This window comes from Eschrichtius robustus, chromosome 5 (genome assembly GCF_028021215.1).
Source record: "Eschrichtius robustus isolate mEscRob2 chromosome 5, mEscRob2.pri, whole genome shotgun sequence".
NCBI classification, from domain to species: domain Eukaryota; kingdom Metazoa; phylum Chordata; class Mammalia; order Artiodactyla; family Eschrichtiidae; genus Eschrichtius; species Eschrichtius robustus.
This window is the reverse complement of record NC_090828.1, coordinates 73,782,380-73,798,427: the sequence shown is the minus strand read 5'-3', so window position 1 is coordinate 73,798,427 and position 16,048 is coordinate 73,782,380. Positions and strand designations below refer to the sequence as shown.

Here is a 16,048-nt window from a genome sequence, read left to right as displayed (position 1 = left end):
TGGAAAAAATATGACATGCAGGCATACCTCGGAGATATTGCGGGCTTGGTTCCAGACCACCACAATAAAGCACCTATTGTAATAAAGCAAGTCACACGAAATTTTTGGTTTCCCAGTGTATATAAAAGTTATGTTTATACTATACTGTAGTAGTCTATTATGCGTGCAAGAGCATTATGTTCAAAACATGTTTGTACCTTAATTAGAAAATATTTCATTGCTAAAACATGCTAACCATCATCTGAGCCTTCAGCGAGTTGTAATATTTTTGCGGTGGAGGGTCTTGCCTCGATGTTGATGGCTGATGACTGAGCAGGGTGGTGGCTGCTGAAGGTTGGGGTGACTGTGGCAATTTCTTAAAATAGGACAACAATGACGTTTGCTGTATCACTGAACTCTTCCTTTCACAAAGGATTTCTCTGTAGCCTGCAATGTTTGATAGCATTTTACTCACAGTACAACTTCTTTCAAAGTGGGAGTCAATCTGCTCAAACCCTGCTGCTGCTTCATTAACTAAGTTTATGTAATATTCTAAATCCTTTGTCGTCATTTCAACAATCTTCATAGCATCTTTACCAGTAGTAGAGTCAATCTCAAGAAGCCACTTTCTGTGCTCATCCATAACAAGCAACTCTCCATCTGTTAGTTTTATCAGCGATTCAGATACATCTTCAGGTACCACTTCTAATTCTAGTCTTCTTGCAATTTCCACCACATCTGCAGTTACTTACTCCACTGAAGTCTTAAACCCCTAAAAGTCATCAATGTAGGTTGGAATCAACTTCTTCCAAACTCCTACTCCTACTCCTTCCCATGAATCACAAATGTTCTTCACGGCATCTAGAATGGTGAATCCCTTCCAGAAGATTTTCAATTTACTTTGTCCAGATCCATCAGAGGAATCACTATCTATGGCAGCTATAGCCTTACAAAATCCATGAGTTGCAAAATGGATGTTGTGTTAGCAGGCATGAAAACAACATGAATCTCATCGTACATCTGCATCAGAGCTCTTAAGTGCCCAGGGACATTGTCAATGCGCAGAAATATTTTGAAAGGAATCATTTTTTTTCTGAGCAGTCTCAGTGGTGGGCTTAAATATTCAGTAAACCATGTTGTAAACAGGTGTGCTGTTGTCCAGGCTTTGTTGCTCCATTTATAGAGTACAGACAGAGTAGACTGAGCATAACCCAAGGGTCCTAGAATTTTCAAAATGGTAAATGAGCACTGGCTTCAACTTAAAGTCACCAGCAGCATTAGCCCCTAACGAGAGTCAGCCAGGTATTGACTTGTCCTCTCTAGCTATGAAAGTCTTAGAAGGCATATTCTTCTAATAGAAGGCTGTTTCACCTACACTGAAAATCTCTTATTTAGTGTAGCCACTGAAACTGTGCCCCATAGAATTAACAGAAGCTGATAACTATAGAAATTCTTGAACTTGTCTTACAGAAGAACAGATAAGGTATCACCTTGTTAAAACCCCTTTGCTTTTAAACTGTCTTCATTGATTGAGTTCACTTTAGTATTTTTTTCTTTCTTTCTCTTTTCCTCGCTTAAGCTGCATACCTTCCTAGCTTCATACAGCCCAGTTGTTTTATAGGAACTTGAAGTCAGCTCCTGCCCAGTGTGAGCTGGCTGGGGACTGGATGGAACTATGACCCTAAAACTGGGCCTGCTCAGATGTCCAGTGAATACTCTTTTGATGTCAGAGGGCTGGAAAATGCCACCCTCAGATCATGCTGTGTCTCCATCTTGAATATGCAGAATCATGTAGCCCAGATGCACCTGCACAGAACACTGATTACCTCTACCATTTTCCCTACCTCTAATCACCTTTCCCTATGCCTGAGACCACCCTGCTTATCCCATAAATATACCAACCCCCTCAGGGGGATCTGAGACTTGTTCTCCCATCTCCTCACTTGGCTGCCTTGTGAATAAACTCTTTCTCGTCTGTAAACCTCAGTGTCTCAGCGTTTGTCTTGCCGCACGTCTGGCAAATGGACCCAGTTTGGTAACACCACCTTTATTAATTATCTTAGCTAGATCTCCTGGAAAACTTGCTGCGGCTTTTACATCAGCACTTGCTTCACCTTGTACTTTTATGTTACAGAGAGGGCTTCTTTCCTTAAACCTCGTGAACCAAACTCTGCTAGCTTCAAACTTTTCTTCTACAGCTCCTCACCTCTCTCAGCCTTCACAGAGTTAATGGATGTTTTGGATTAGGCTTTGGCTTAAGGGAATGTTGTGGCTGGTTTGATCTTCTATCCAGACCACTCAAACTTTCTCCATAACAGCAATAAGCTGTTTCACTTTCTTATCATTCATGTGTTCACTGGAGTAGCACTTTGAATTTCCTTCAAGAACCTTTCCTTTGTGTTCACAACTCGGCTAACTGTTTGGCACAAGGTGCCTAGGTTTCAGCCTACCTTGGCTTTTCAACATGCCTTCCTCACTAAGCTTGATCACTTCTAGTTTTTAATTTAAAGTGAGAGATATGTGACTCTTCTTTCACTTGAACATTTAGAGGCTAAGGGTTATTAACTGGCCTAATTTCAATATTGTTGTGTCACCTGGAATAGGGATGCCCAAGGAGAGGAAGACAGATGGGGAAACAGCAAGTCGGTGGAGCAGTCAGAACACACACAATGTTTATCAATTAAGTTTGCCATGTTATATGAGCATGGTGCCAACACAATTACAACAGTAATATCAAAGATCACTGATCACAGATCACCGTAACAAATATAATAATAAAAAAATTTTGAAATATTATGAGGATTACCAAGATGTGAAACAGAGACACGAAGTAAGCAAATGTTGTAAAAATCACGCCCGATGCAGGGTTGCCACAAACCTGCAACTTGTAAAAAACACAATATCTGTGAAGCACTATAAAGCAAAGCACAATAAAATGAGGTATGCCTGTAGTTAAAATAAATAAATAAAAGCTATGCAATTATTACACCCCAAGCTGAAAGCTTCCATTACCACCAGAAATTGGATTCTTGCTTTCTTACATAGCTCTCTTAGCAATGAAGTTCCAAATGGGTGCATTTCATTGCCAAATAATATAACATGAGAGGCTGGGGAAACTGAGTATCTAGCTTCTACTCTGGAAGATGACTGCATAATGTGGGGTATTCCCCAACTGTGAGAATGGTGTGGCAAGGAAGCCAAAAATCATGGCAAATGTCCAACATGGGCACTATGGTTCCAGTGTTGGAACTAGAAAGGCAATAAGTCTTGACAGATTAGGTATTACAAGTGAGAGGGGGCGCATAGCATCATGAATGACAACCAGATTTCAGGTTTGCATAATGTGGTGGATGGTGGTACCATTACTTTGATGGGGTGGGCTAGAGGGAGGAACATGTTTAGTGCAAGAAAGGATCAAGAGTTCAGTTTGAAGGGATTCTGGGAAGATACCAGCAGAGGTGGCACAGTTTTTGAATCTCTTCAAATTATCCTATAAAAAGAAACAAAAATAAATAGGACAACAGTGCCAAAAACCATGGGGATAATCTTCAATAGTAGGTGACAAGGTATTGCCATACACTGCAAAATATGAATGGGTAAGGAGTAAACCACTGAGAGTTATAAGACTTGAATGTACCATCTTTGCAGGACAGAAGAAATCAAGGGTATCAGATGGACTTGAGAAACCTAAAAGAGCCAAGAAGTATTTACTGGAAACTTCAGTTGAAACTGAGAGTTTTGCACTCCCTAATAATAAATGAGTACAGGAGTTTGCAGTAAAGTCTGAAGGAGCCAGAGAAATCTGGGTCCCATGAATTCCCAGACTAACAAGTCAAAACTTACTTCTAGGACAAAGCCTCAGAATAATGAGAAAACTTCTGCAAAGAGAATCCAAATTGAGCAGCACAGGAACAACAGAGTCAAAGGAAATAGCAGGTCCAGATAAAAGTAAGGGAAGATGTATCTCCAGAAAATAAGCTGCCAATTTTTTTGAACATTGCAGAAATACAACAAAAGAAAAAATTCTAGAACTGTGAAGTTAGAAGAACTATCTTAGTCACAACCACTTCTGAAAGTTAAGAAAAACCTGATGTCAAGTATAAATGAGCGAAGAAAAAGTTCAGATCTGAACATTAACAGGAAGAAACAGATTAAGAAGCAGAATAACATCCCTACAGATAAGGAATGAACACCAGAAAAACATCAGAAATAGATTAAAATTACAATCTAAAAATTAACAAAATATAAAAATGATACAAGATATGAAAGAACATTAATCAGAATTAGGAAAACTCAGAAATTAGGTGATATATTCTCAGGAGAAAATTATAAACAAAAGAAAAACATTTCAGAAATGAGGTTAACTAGAAGGAACAACAACAACAAAAAAGGCCAAAGGATTTGAATGGACATTTCTCCAAATAAGACACACAAATGGCCAATAAGCACATAAAAAAAAAATGCTCAACATCACTATCATTAAGTAAATGTGAATCTAAACCACAATGAGATACCAATTCATATCCATTAGGATGGCTGTTAAAAAGAAATCAAAAACGAAATAACAAGTGCTAGAGAGCTGTAGAGGATGTGGAGGTATTGGAATCCTTGTGCATCACTGTTGGGAATGTAAAGAGAAACAGCTGCTGTGGAAAACAATTTGACCACTCCTCAAGAAATTAAACATAGAATTACCATATCATCCAGTGGTTCTACTTCTGGGTATACACTCAAAAGAACTGTTGGCAGGGGTGTGAACAAATATTTGTGCACCAATGTTCATAGAAGCCTTATTCATGATAGTCAAAAGATGGAAACACACCAAATGTTCACTGAGACACGAACAAAACCTGGTTTAAACAAAGTGGTATATAGGGTCTTCCCTGGTGGCATAGTGGTTAAGAGTCCGCCTGCCAATGCAGGGGACACAGGTTCGAGCCCTGGTCCAGGAGGATCCCACATGCCGCAGAGCAGCTAGGCCCATGCACCACAACTACTGAGCCTGTGCTCTAGAGCCCGCAAGCCACAACTACTGAGCCCACAAGCCACAACTACTGAAGCCCACGTGCCTAGAGCCCGTGCTCTGCAACAAGAAGCCACCGCAATGAGAAGCAAATGCACCGCAACGAAGAGTAGCCCCCGCTCACCACAACTAGAGAAAGCCCGGGCACAGCAATGAAGGCCCAATGCAGTCAAAAATAAAATAAATAAATAAATGATTTTAAAAATTAAATTAAATTTAAAAATTTAAAAAGTGGTATGTAAATACAGTGGAATATTATTCAGCCTTAAAAAGGAATGAAATTCTATACAAAAAGATTTTCAAAACCTGGGAAAAATAAAGAGATCAAAGGGATTCAAGAGAAAGTGACAAATAAAGACTACAAGCAAAGAAGATCCAACATAGCATAATACTATAACAGAGGTCCTTGGGGAAAAAATTAAAAGGGAGCATAATACTAACAATTATAATTTAAAAATATCCTGAAATGAAATTAAATTTATATTGTGAAAGGGAATACCGTGACTGGGTATACTGACCCAGAATGGCCAACATCAAGATCAAGTCCATAAAACTACTATATGATTAGAAAAAAAAAAATATCCTTGGTACAATCAGGCAAAAGATCAAGTGATCATCAGGGAAATTAAAATCGGATTATATACCAGCCTTTTGACATTTTATGCTAAGAAAAGTAAATGTAAATAAAGTATCTGATACTCAGGCAAAACGGACTTTCAACTATAAAGACCTCTGACAAACTGTTATCAACATTCAAGAATTCAGAAAATATTGTCTCCATGAGTAATTTCTGAAGATTTTTCTAGAAAACAGACAACCAAAATGAGAAGAAAGACACTGATATAAAGATTGGTGGCAATCAGTAAATACATATTTACTTATAGAACTAAGATTAAATTAGAGCTAAAAGAGAGAGAATATAATATTTACATAATCTTTGACAATATAAAGTACAACTATAACAAAAGGAAAAAGAATAGAAAGAGCATAGAATTTTTTATTGTTCTTGTTTTTATCATACTGGTACTTTATTCTAAGACTGTTTGTTGTGCGTAAAATGTGAGATAATGTAAATGAGTAATATACTCTAATTCTAACAATTTCGCTGAGGAATGTGAGCAGCCTCTAGGAGCTGGAAAAGGCAAAGAAACAGATTTTCCACTAGAGTCTCCAGATGGGAATGCAGCCCTATTGACGTCTTGATTTTAGCCCAGTGAGACCCAAATAAGACTTCCAACCTTCAGAACATTAATAAATTTGTATTGTTCAAACCACTAAGTTTGTGGTAACTTGTTACAACAGTGATATAAAGTTAATACAAATTCCAAGCAAGAACCATACAGCAAAGCCCAGTCAACCCACGAAACCATGAAAGATAGTAAAAAAAAAAAAAAAAAAAAAAAGCAGTTTTGAACCACTAAGTTTTGTTAAAAAGCAATAGATAACTGGAATAGCAAGGAAGTTATCAAGTCTATTAAGTTGTCTTTAAAGAACCCATGAGCCAAACTGAAAAGACTTCCTTTGGGCAAGGAGGAGATAATTTGAGCAGCAATAAGGATAATACTTCAACAGATTGAAACATCAAATTCCTTTAAATCTATGACTTCATAAAGATACAACAAAACTGATCACCTTTGGATGATATTAGAAAGCCAACTCATTATTTTCAAACCTCATAAGTTAATGGGGAAAAAAAGGCTCAAACACTTAGCTTACATTTCTTATCTTCTCTACCAAATAGAGAAGAGGGAAATTTTTCTTTATATAAGGTTTCCACTAATAAAGGAAGAAGGAGTGATTGAATTACAGAATTTCTAGCATGTAATCTATAATTAATTAATGGCTCTAGGCATTAAGAATTAGTAATAGCTAAAATTTCAAAAAAAAATGCTCAGATGACAGAACACAACAGGAAAATTAAGTGGTCTTGAAAAAAAAAAAAAAAAAAAAAAAAGAACCTGAATCTAATATAGCTTCTAAGTTCAACTGCCAATTTATAGCACACACAAAGAACAGAGGACAGAGGAACATATTAAACTACACCAGGAGGACACCATCAAAAAATCCAACATAGGAAATTCTACATGTAAATATATGTTTTTTCAAAACAAATACATTTCAAGGGAAAAAACAAGGATGGAGGGGGAGGTCTATAGATTAAAAGACACTCAGACATAATTTTATAACTAAAACTAAAATATAGTGTTTAAGGATCTTCCCTCGGGCGATTCAACAGTAAAGAAAGAGACAGCTAGAAGATCTAATCCCAGAACTCTCCATCACTTAGAGATCAATGGAGATGGAGGCGTCTGCCAGGAAGATTGAGGAGTGACTAAAGAAGCAGGAGTAAAGCAGAAGAACATGTTCCAAGATGGGGTGGTTGTCAACAGAGTTAAAGGCTGCCATGAAGTCAGTAAGATGAAGACTGAAAATGGTCATCAAATTTGTCAGTATGGAGTTCACTGGTGCCCTTGCTAAGAGCAGTGTCAGTGGAGGGTGAGGGCAAAGCTAGCTCAGAACGAGTGACCGTAACTAGAAAGTGAGAAGACACCAAATATCTAGAGGCAACACTTTCAAGACGTTCACTTAAGAAGAGGAGCAGAGAAATAGCCTGGTAGCTAGCGGAAAATGTGGGGTTAATGGAAATCGATTTTTTAAGTGAAATTTATCCGAGCGTATATGTATGCTGAAGGAGAACTTGAAGATATAGGCGAGAAACAGGGTAACCAAACAAGAGAAATTCTTGTGGAACTGAGAGGGGATGAAACCCAAATCACACATGGATTTCAGATTTATTTTATTTTGTGTCATTTAAAAAATACTGGTCAGGACTCACTAGATTGATTGAATGACCCACAGTTGGACAAACAACTGATCTAGGGCATATTATTTTACCTTCCTGAATCTATTTCCTTATCTGTAAAATGCAGATGACAATCTCATAAGGTTATTATGAAGGTCAAGTAAGACATTATATGTAAAGTACATATATGGTACTGAGCACACAGTTCGTGCTCAATGAATGGTAACTATTATTAATACTATTTTTAAAAACAAAGAAAATTAATAAGGTCTGAGTCTGGGCATAGCCAGCATCTAGGCTGCTGCCCAAACCTCAACTAATATTTTCATCATAACCGCAAGTATCAACTCCATGGTTCTCAAAATAGTGACATTACCTCCTGCTGTGTATCACCAGCTACTTGTATTTGTGTGATTGTTTAGAAATAGTAAAAAATTATGCTTGAGTTTTATTTGAAACACTTCCTTTCTATAAAATCATCTAGATATTTAATAGACAACATGGAAATTTTGATAGCATTCTGAATTTTAAAACGTTCCTTCCAAACAACCATACAAGTACATTTTTCCAAGCCAAAACAGATACCCTTATGCTTGAAATGCTATTTCTAATGTCTAATTTATTCTTACAGGCTAATTTGCAAAATGAAGTTGTTTGGATGATTGGTTTGCAGTAAACATGGTATACCAAATTGGCTTCTAAATTTAGAGAAAGGTTGAGTCTCCTCTTATAATAATCGAGAAATAATAGAAGTATTAATGATAATGAAACTTCCATAATTGAAAAACGCAAATTCTGAAATAACAAGCAGAAATGAACATTAGTAGGTAGTAGCAACATAAACTGTAATTCTTGCAAATGGTTATTTTGAGCTCTTTTTATGGCATAATGCAACCTCCAAAATTCAATTTACTAAATGATAATACATGTTCCATATGTGTCATAATTAAGTTCCATAGTCTTTGGAGAATTTAGTACTATTAAACATAACAAAGATATTGGAAATAGTGCATAAAAGTCTAAGAATCATAAAAGAAAAAGTTGTTTTTAACAGGTGCTATGATTTCTATGTCTGATATTTGAAAAAATTTTAGAAAGTAGTATTAATTGTTATCCATATAAATGTATTCAAAGAAAAATATTATTTATGTATAACAGGATTTGAGGATGAACTCTAGATTTTGAATACAGTAGACTCTGTATCCTTTCTTGGAGGTTTTTGAGGACCGATTTTTGGTAATATCTCCTTGGCATAAAATGTTTTATGAAGTCCAGCTTCTCGAAGTGCTAACTCAAAACGAAGTCTAGGGTCAGAAATGATCTGTAGAAATAAAATGATTTAAATAAATAGCATTTCATTGAAGTAAATTTTATCATTTAGTTCTGTATTTCCCCAAGCCGTGTAATTTGTTTTTGCTGGATAGATGACTAGATGACAGTAAATTCTGTGTATACAGTGACTATATTCTGGTTATTCTTACTGAAAATATCCAAACCTTTTTGACATTATCACTTTCCAGTATATCAGTGGTTTCCATCATAAGATGTACAGAATATTGTATACTAGATTAGTCAAAATAAAACATTAAAATTATTAAAAGATGGGATAAAAGAAGCTTACTTTCAGTATGATCATTGATTTGTTATTTATTGTTAGCTGGAATTATAAAATATAAACAACCATTGATTAAAATAAACCTAAACCACAACCTTGTACATCTGTCTTTAAACAGACATTTTAATTTCTCTATCATTTGGAAATATGTAAATTAAGTTCAAACACATGTCCACTACTTGAAAAACAAAATCAATAGAACTTTTCTTCCAAGGCCGGATTTTATTTCAAGCAGAACTAGAAAATGCTTCCATCAATCTGACTCTAAGGGGTATAGACATATGAGTAGTTCAATTTCCCTTTTCATTTATAGCTGATTGGACATTATTCCTCCTTCTATGAATATTAATGTCAACAGACACTGTTTGCAATGATAAGAAGGTGGCCACGTATGGATTTCAGCTAATGAAACATTTTACATGAACTTGAAGTCCCCCTAGAGGATGGGATAATAAGCCGTTGAAAGCAACCCCTCCTTCAAGGAGCTCTTACACTAACAGAGGTAAAAAAATGTACACAGATAACTACAGTCCGTGGCAACATGTGACAGATGCTCCAAGAGTAGTAGAATACGGAGAGACATCTCCTGGTGCCAATGAGACTAGGATGGTCTCAGGTAAGGAGGACCACTTGAGCTAACTTTAAAGTTCAACTTACTCTTCTATAAAGCTGGGGATGGGGCTGGGGGAGGAAGAGAGATCAAGAAAGAAAGGCACAATCAAACTCAGAGACGAGATAGGTTAAGTTGGGATCGGGGTAATTTGGGTAGAGTACTTGGTACCACTGGGGAACACTGAAAAAGGACATTTCTAAGACTGGGACTTGAATTTTAAAGGCTTGAAGGCTATGCCAAGGAGTCTGGGGAGCTACTGAGGTTGTGTTTCTGTTTTCAGCATGGAACTAATATAATCATTGCTGTTGCATAAGAAGATGCATCTGATTACAAGTTCAGGATAAATTAAGGTGGCAGAGAAAGAAGAGATGGAGGCAGGGAGAGTGCTTAAGAGTCTACTACAATTGTCTAGACATGAAATAATAAATGTCTAAAATTGGCTGGTAGCAAGGAAGAGAGAACTGTCCAAAACACTATGAAGGGAAGAATCAATAGAACTTGGCAACTGATCAATACAGGGACTAGGGGCAACAATGCATATAAGTCAGGAATAACACTGAGATTTGTGTCTGAAAAGCAACGTATTTGAGGCTTAAACCTAGGTTTCTCCTCTTTTGCTCCACAAGAGTCTCCCTGGTCGCTCTCATCCACTTTGAAGGATTCATGCTCACCTGTGTGCTGTTGACGTCCTCATTATCTCCAGGATTCACCTTTTTTCCCCCTAGCTCCAGAACTGTGAGTTTTAAAATGTTTTCATAATTCTGTTTTTTTCAATATGTATCAAGTGAAATGAAGATCTCCCTCACATACTGACCTCCATTTCCCCAATTCTCCTACCCAGAGAAAGCCCATCAGTTTCTTGTAAGTGTGTATTAGACATCTTCAACCTAAACCTGATATGAACAAAACAAATGCTCTCATCCCTAAGTCTGCTTTTCCTTCTGAATTCTTATATGGTTAATGGCAGCACCACCTAATGATTATAATTTACTGAATTACTACTAGGTGCCAGACAATATTCTAGGCAGTTGACATTTATTATACTAATCCTCACAAGAACCTTACAAATTATTGTTTTACAGATGAAGTAAACAAGACATAAAGATGTTAATAGCTTACACAAGTTCACACAGCCAGTAAATAGTGGATGTGGACTTCAATCCAAAATGCAGGCTCTTCTCATTATCACTCACTGCCTAGTTTAGAATCACCCTCACTTTCATTATCCCCCTCCTCTTCTCAGCCAGAGCCATCCATGCCCCTGCCAGGCCACCCTCCCCCCACTCCACGCCACTTCTATGAGGGCTCCACCATCTTAAAAGGACCTGACTCCACCTCCACCAATTTTCCATTCAGGACACACTGCTATAACATAAAACTGATTATATAATTCACCTGCTTCAAAGTCTCACCTCTGCTCATAGGATAAAGGTCAAAAGTCTTAGCAAGTAAGATCTACTATACTTTTCACAGTCTGACCAGAATTTATGTTTCCAGTCTCATCCCCCAGCACCCACCCTTACCACGTACCTTACACTGAACACATACCGGTAAGGGCCTCTTTTTACCCTCTTCTGCTTGGTGAAGCACTTATTTCCTCAGCCCAAGTACCTGAAAGCTTTTCAGCTTCTGACTTCAATTCTTTGTAAGCCCAACTGCCCTCCCCGCTTTGGCTTCTGGAGATACCCGTGCATTTTCTAATTAATCCCTCTCCCTACACCCACCCCTCCCCCCAATCCAGTTTTGCTGCTGTTTGTTTTTAACTTAAATTATCTGGAGTGAATTCTGTTACTGCTGCCAAAATTCCTCAACTAAGATGGAGCTTAGTTTCCCCTTTTCCATTTCTCTGACTTCCCATTCAGGGTTGCCCGTTCATTCCCTTCCTCTTGCCGCTGCAGCCCTTAGCCGGAGGTGATACCACCCTAGTGGAGTTATTCCCATGCATGCTACTTTCCTTCCCAACCCAACTCCCCTGCTCACTTCCGCCACACAGGACAAGTTTATCTTGCTCAGGATGCAGCCCTGGCACCAGGCTCAGTGCCAGATACAGTATATGTTCCATAAATATTTGCCCAATTAATATGTGAATTGTTCATCTTTTTATTCCCTAGCAAAGTATGCAGCGCATAAAAGAGGCACACTCGATTTATTTGTCAGTGAGTGAATGGATGAAGTTTCCTGTTTTTTAAATAATTAAATAATAAGCATTTAGCTTTTCTTAGATGTGTAAAGTTAACAACTACTTTCTCCCTTAACTTCAGTGATATCCATTCATTCATATGTCCTGGCTCCTTCTCTTCCATCCATCCATCTAAAAAAAACTTTTAAAAAATCCTTTCTCAGTTATAGAAACAGATTAAAATGATTCAGAAGTTCCTAGAAACAGTTAAATAACCTCTTAATACCTTTTCCCACAGCAAATGTTTCATCATTAGCTCTGATACATTATCTTCTGTTCATTTTAATTTCAGAAAGCTTCCCTCTGCTTTGTCTTATCAGTATCATTAGTTGTTTCTTTAATAGGATTTATGTTATGCATATAAAAAATTCTGAATATGATAAATATTTAAACAAAATACAGTATTAACACAACTTTAAAATTCTATAAAATTACTTTTTAGATTAAAATAATTTTCAATGACAGATAACATTTTCACATAAAGTGTTTTGTTCTATGGTCACCTATCAACTATTTTATATTAAGAATTGTTGGGCTTCCCTGGTAGCGCAGTGGTTGAGAATCTGCCTGCTAATACAGGGGACACGGGTTCGAGCCCTGGTCTGGGAAGATCCCACATGCCGCGGAGCAGCTAGGCCCGTGAGCCACAACTACTGAGCCTGTGCGTCTGGAGCCTGTGCTCCGCAACGGGAGAGGCCGCGACAGTGAGAGGCCCGCGCACCGCGATGAAGAGTGGCCCCCGCTTGCCACAACTAGAGAAAGCCCTCGCACAGAAACGAAGACCCAACATAGCAATAAATCAATCAATCAATAAATAAGTCTTTAAAAAAAAATTGTTCAGTAATTATGTGCTCTCATTTAGAAATAAAAATTATGCTAATATGGATGGTATTTAAATGTAAATATTGAAAATAATTTGTAACCCAAAACACACACTTCTACAATTCTTATCATCATCATGGCTTTTGCATCAGTCGTGCTAATTTCCATAATTACCTGCTGTTCATTGTATGTATTCAATGTGAAGAGTGGCTTTTGAAGAATAAATTCTTCTTCGATTCCAATACCCATCCTCGCTTTTGATGCCATTGTGTCTGACATCATTCTAACAGGATCAAACTGAGCGACAACAGCAACCTAAAAGAAGAAAAAGCATGGCTACTTGGAACAAGATACACGCACAATGCTTCTGGGCAACATTATTAATGTTAATGTCCATTAAAGTTAAGAAATTTTATTAAAGATTACATAATTTCAGTTATGATTAAATTTAGATAAAAATTTCTTTTTGATCCAAAGTCAAGGGAAATTTTATATAGAAAACCCACATATTCAACGACCTTGAAAGTAACCAAGAGTAGAAAACATTAATTTTTAACCACTAGCAATCTACGGCCATGGTAACAACCCCATGAAGCTTTCTAGAAAGTTTAATCTGATTAAGCTGAATGTAGAGCATGTCATATATGGGTAAAGTCATGTGTGTTGTTGGCATTACTGAGCAAGACGGGTGAGTTTTCATTGTACCAGGCAGCTAGATTTCCAGGGACTGTTAAAAACCATTGTTTCCCCTTCCACTGAAAAACTGCAGAGTCATTTCCACCCAAATGCCCTTGTCCTTTATGATAATCGAAATTGTTCAAACCTGTATCCTAATGAAAAGAAGCCACTAATTTTGTAAATTATATGCACCATTAATAACACCTGCCTGTTAATTCCTAAAATCAAGAATTAGCATTAAGAAAATGGCATTTTTAATGCCATTTAGAAATTGTAATGACATAACTGGGGGTTGAACATACTTTAATTATTATAGGTTTCCTAGCCAAAATGTCTTTTACTGTAGTTCTAAACACTGATTACAGATAACGGGCACAGATATTTCCTCTTTCAAAGGGCTCACAGATGGAAAGAATCCTAATCATATGGACTCTGTAGTTATCAAAATTATATTTTGAACAAGAATGTGTTTAGTAAGAGTGACATTAAGTTTTGTCTCCCAAAGGCCATGGTATATCATTATTTGCTAATGACTGAATAATTTAAATTTTGTTGAATCTAAGATGACCAGGACTTAAATTCAAAGTATAAGAATATATTTCTATAACCTATTTTATAAAAGATGATATAACAGTTGTATGCATTTACACTTCCTCTATACTAAATATTTCATTTAACTAGACTTCCTTGGTTTGAATCCAGTTTGACATTTATTAGCTATGTGACTTTGGGGAACCTCTGGGCCTCCTCAGTTTTCTATGAAGTCGGAATAATAATTCCTACATCATAGGGTTGTGGTAGAGATTAAATGAGGTAAAACCTAAAAGCATTTAGAAGAGGGCTTTATACTTACTAAATATTCAAAAAATGTGAATGCACATTACTACAAACTTATGAAGTAGGTACTAGTATTATGATTCCCATTTTTCAGAGGAAGAAATGAAGCTCAGGGAGGTTAAAAGACCTAAGTTTCCTCTGCCAGTAAGTAGTGAACCAGGCTGTACCAGTTTTGAAGGACACCAGAGGCCAAGTTCTTCCCCAAGATTCTATACTGCCTTCACTGACAGAGAAGGGAAACCTGACAGTCATTTACTATCAGCTGGGAAATGGTGTCAATGAAGACTTTAGAGCTTGTGAGTTGAGCTAATCGCTTTCAGGTTAAAAACTTTGAAAAATTACCAAGTAAAACTATTTTATCACATTTCCCAAGGTCTTAAATTCTTGCTCTTGCTGACTACTACCTTCAGAACTTTTGCCTACTTTTACGAGCCAAAGCAATGGGAGACTTTTATTTCTCCACAAAAACAGTATTTTTTAAAAGTGGTTTTTAACCTGTTTGTTGACTGTGGGATGTTTCCAAACAGAGGTTCCTACCCTAGGGAGGATTATCTTGCTCAATCTCCACCACGTTTTTTCGAGGAGAATAAAATCCTTCGGCTAGATGCAGAGTTTCACTGCTGTACATGGATACTATTCAGCTTATAAACTAGAGGTAATATGGATGCATTTAAATCTTGGGAGAGCTATTTTAAAGGTGCTGATAAAATTCTTTTAATATACTAAGAAACTGGAAATGGTTCAACATAAATCTAATTGCTCCCAGCAATGAACACCAGTGTCCCAATTTGGGGAAGTTACATTTTATATAGCAGATGTCATGAACTAAAGCCCTAGTAATAATGTCATTAAGAGCACTTAGAAACATTTTTTTAAACCACCCATGAAATTTTCCAAATTAAAAACACCTGTTTCCTTAGGGCTTCTATTCGCTTCTCTCTCTCTGCTTCTTCAAGTGCTTCTTGAAGGGTCACTTCTTTTTTCTCCATCAAACGCTTTTCCAATAATTCTTGTCTGTATTTAACCCTTTAAAAATAATGCACAGGAAAGTTAGGAAAACATCATGATAATGGAGATTACGTGGATAGGCGCATAGGGACAGAAGGCATCTCAGAAGTGACATCACTGTCATACTGTTTTTACTTGCTTTTGGTTGATTTCTCATAGCAAAACAATAAAGGATGCTTGTATAAAATACAATTTACAATAATTCTAATAACAATCATAGAACTGCAGGTCATGGGGCAGGAAAACGTGGGGTAAAATCCAATCTACCTCTTCATTAAAATCTTTGTATGAACTGTCAGCTGCCACAGCTGCATCTAATCCAACCCAACAGATGACAGCTTCACTCTTATTTCAGCCATCTTCTGGTAAGTTCTAACACAATTTGAGATGTTAAAAAGGCTATATTACTGATTAAATATACATAATTTTAGAAACACTGGTAAATAAAATACTAGAATAATATGCCCAAAGTATCTCAATTACTAGACTTT

At 36.9% G+C, this 16,048-nt stretch overlaps 1 protein-coding gene across 1 annotated transcript in view; it reads right to left on the bottom strand.

Moving 5' to 3' along the window:
• The window catches only part of CCDC148 (coiled-coil domain containing 148), a 292,077-nt gene that overhangs the window by 22,428 nt on the left and 253,601 nt on the right, over nucleotides 1-16,048 (bottom strand). The window contains exons 13-14 of the mRNA XM_068545079.1: nucleotides 15,458-15,575; nucleotides 13,209-13,349 (exon numbers count right to left, since the gene is read on the bottom strand). Of these exons, the coding sequence (XP_068401180.1) occupies nucleotides 13,209-13,349; nucleotides 15,458-15,575 (259 nt within the window). The remainder of the gene's footprint in view (nucleotides 1-13,208; nucleotides 13,350-15,457; nucleotides 15,576-16,048) is intronic.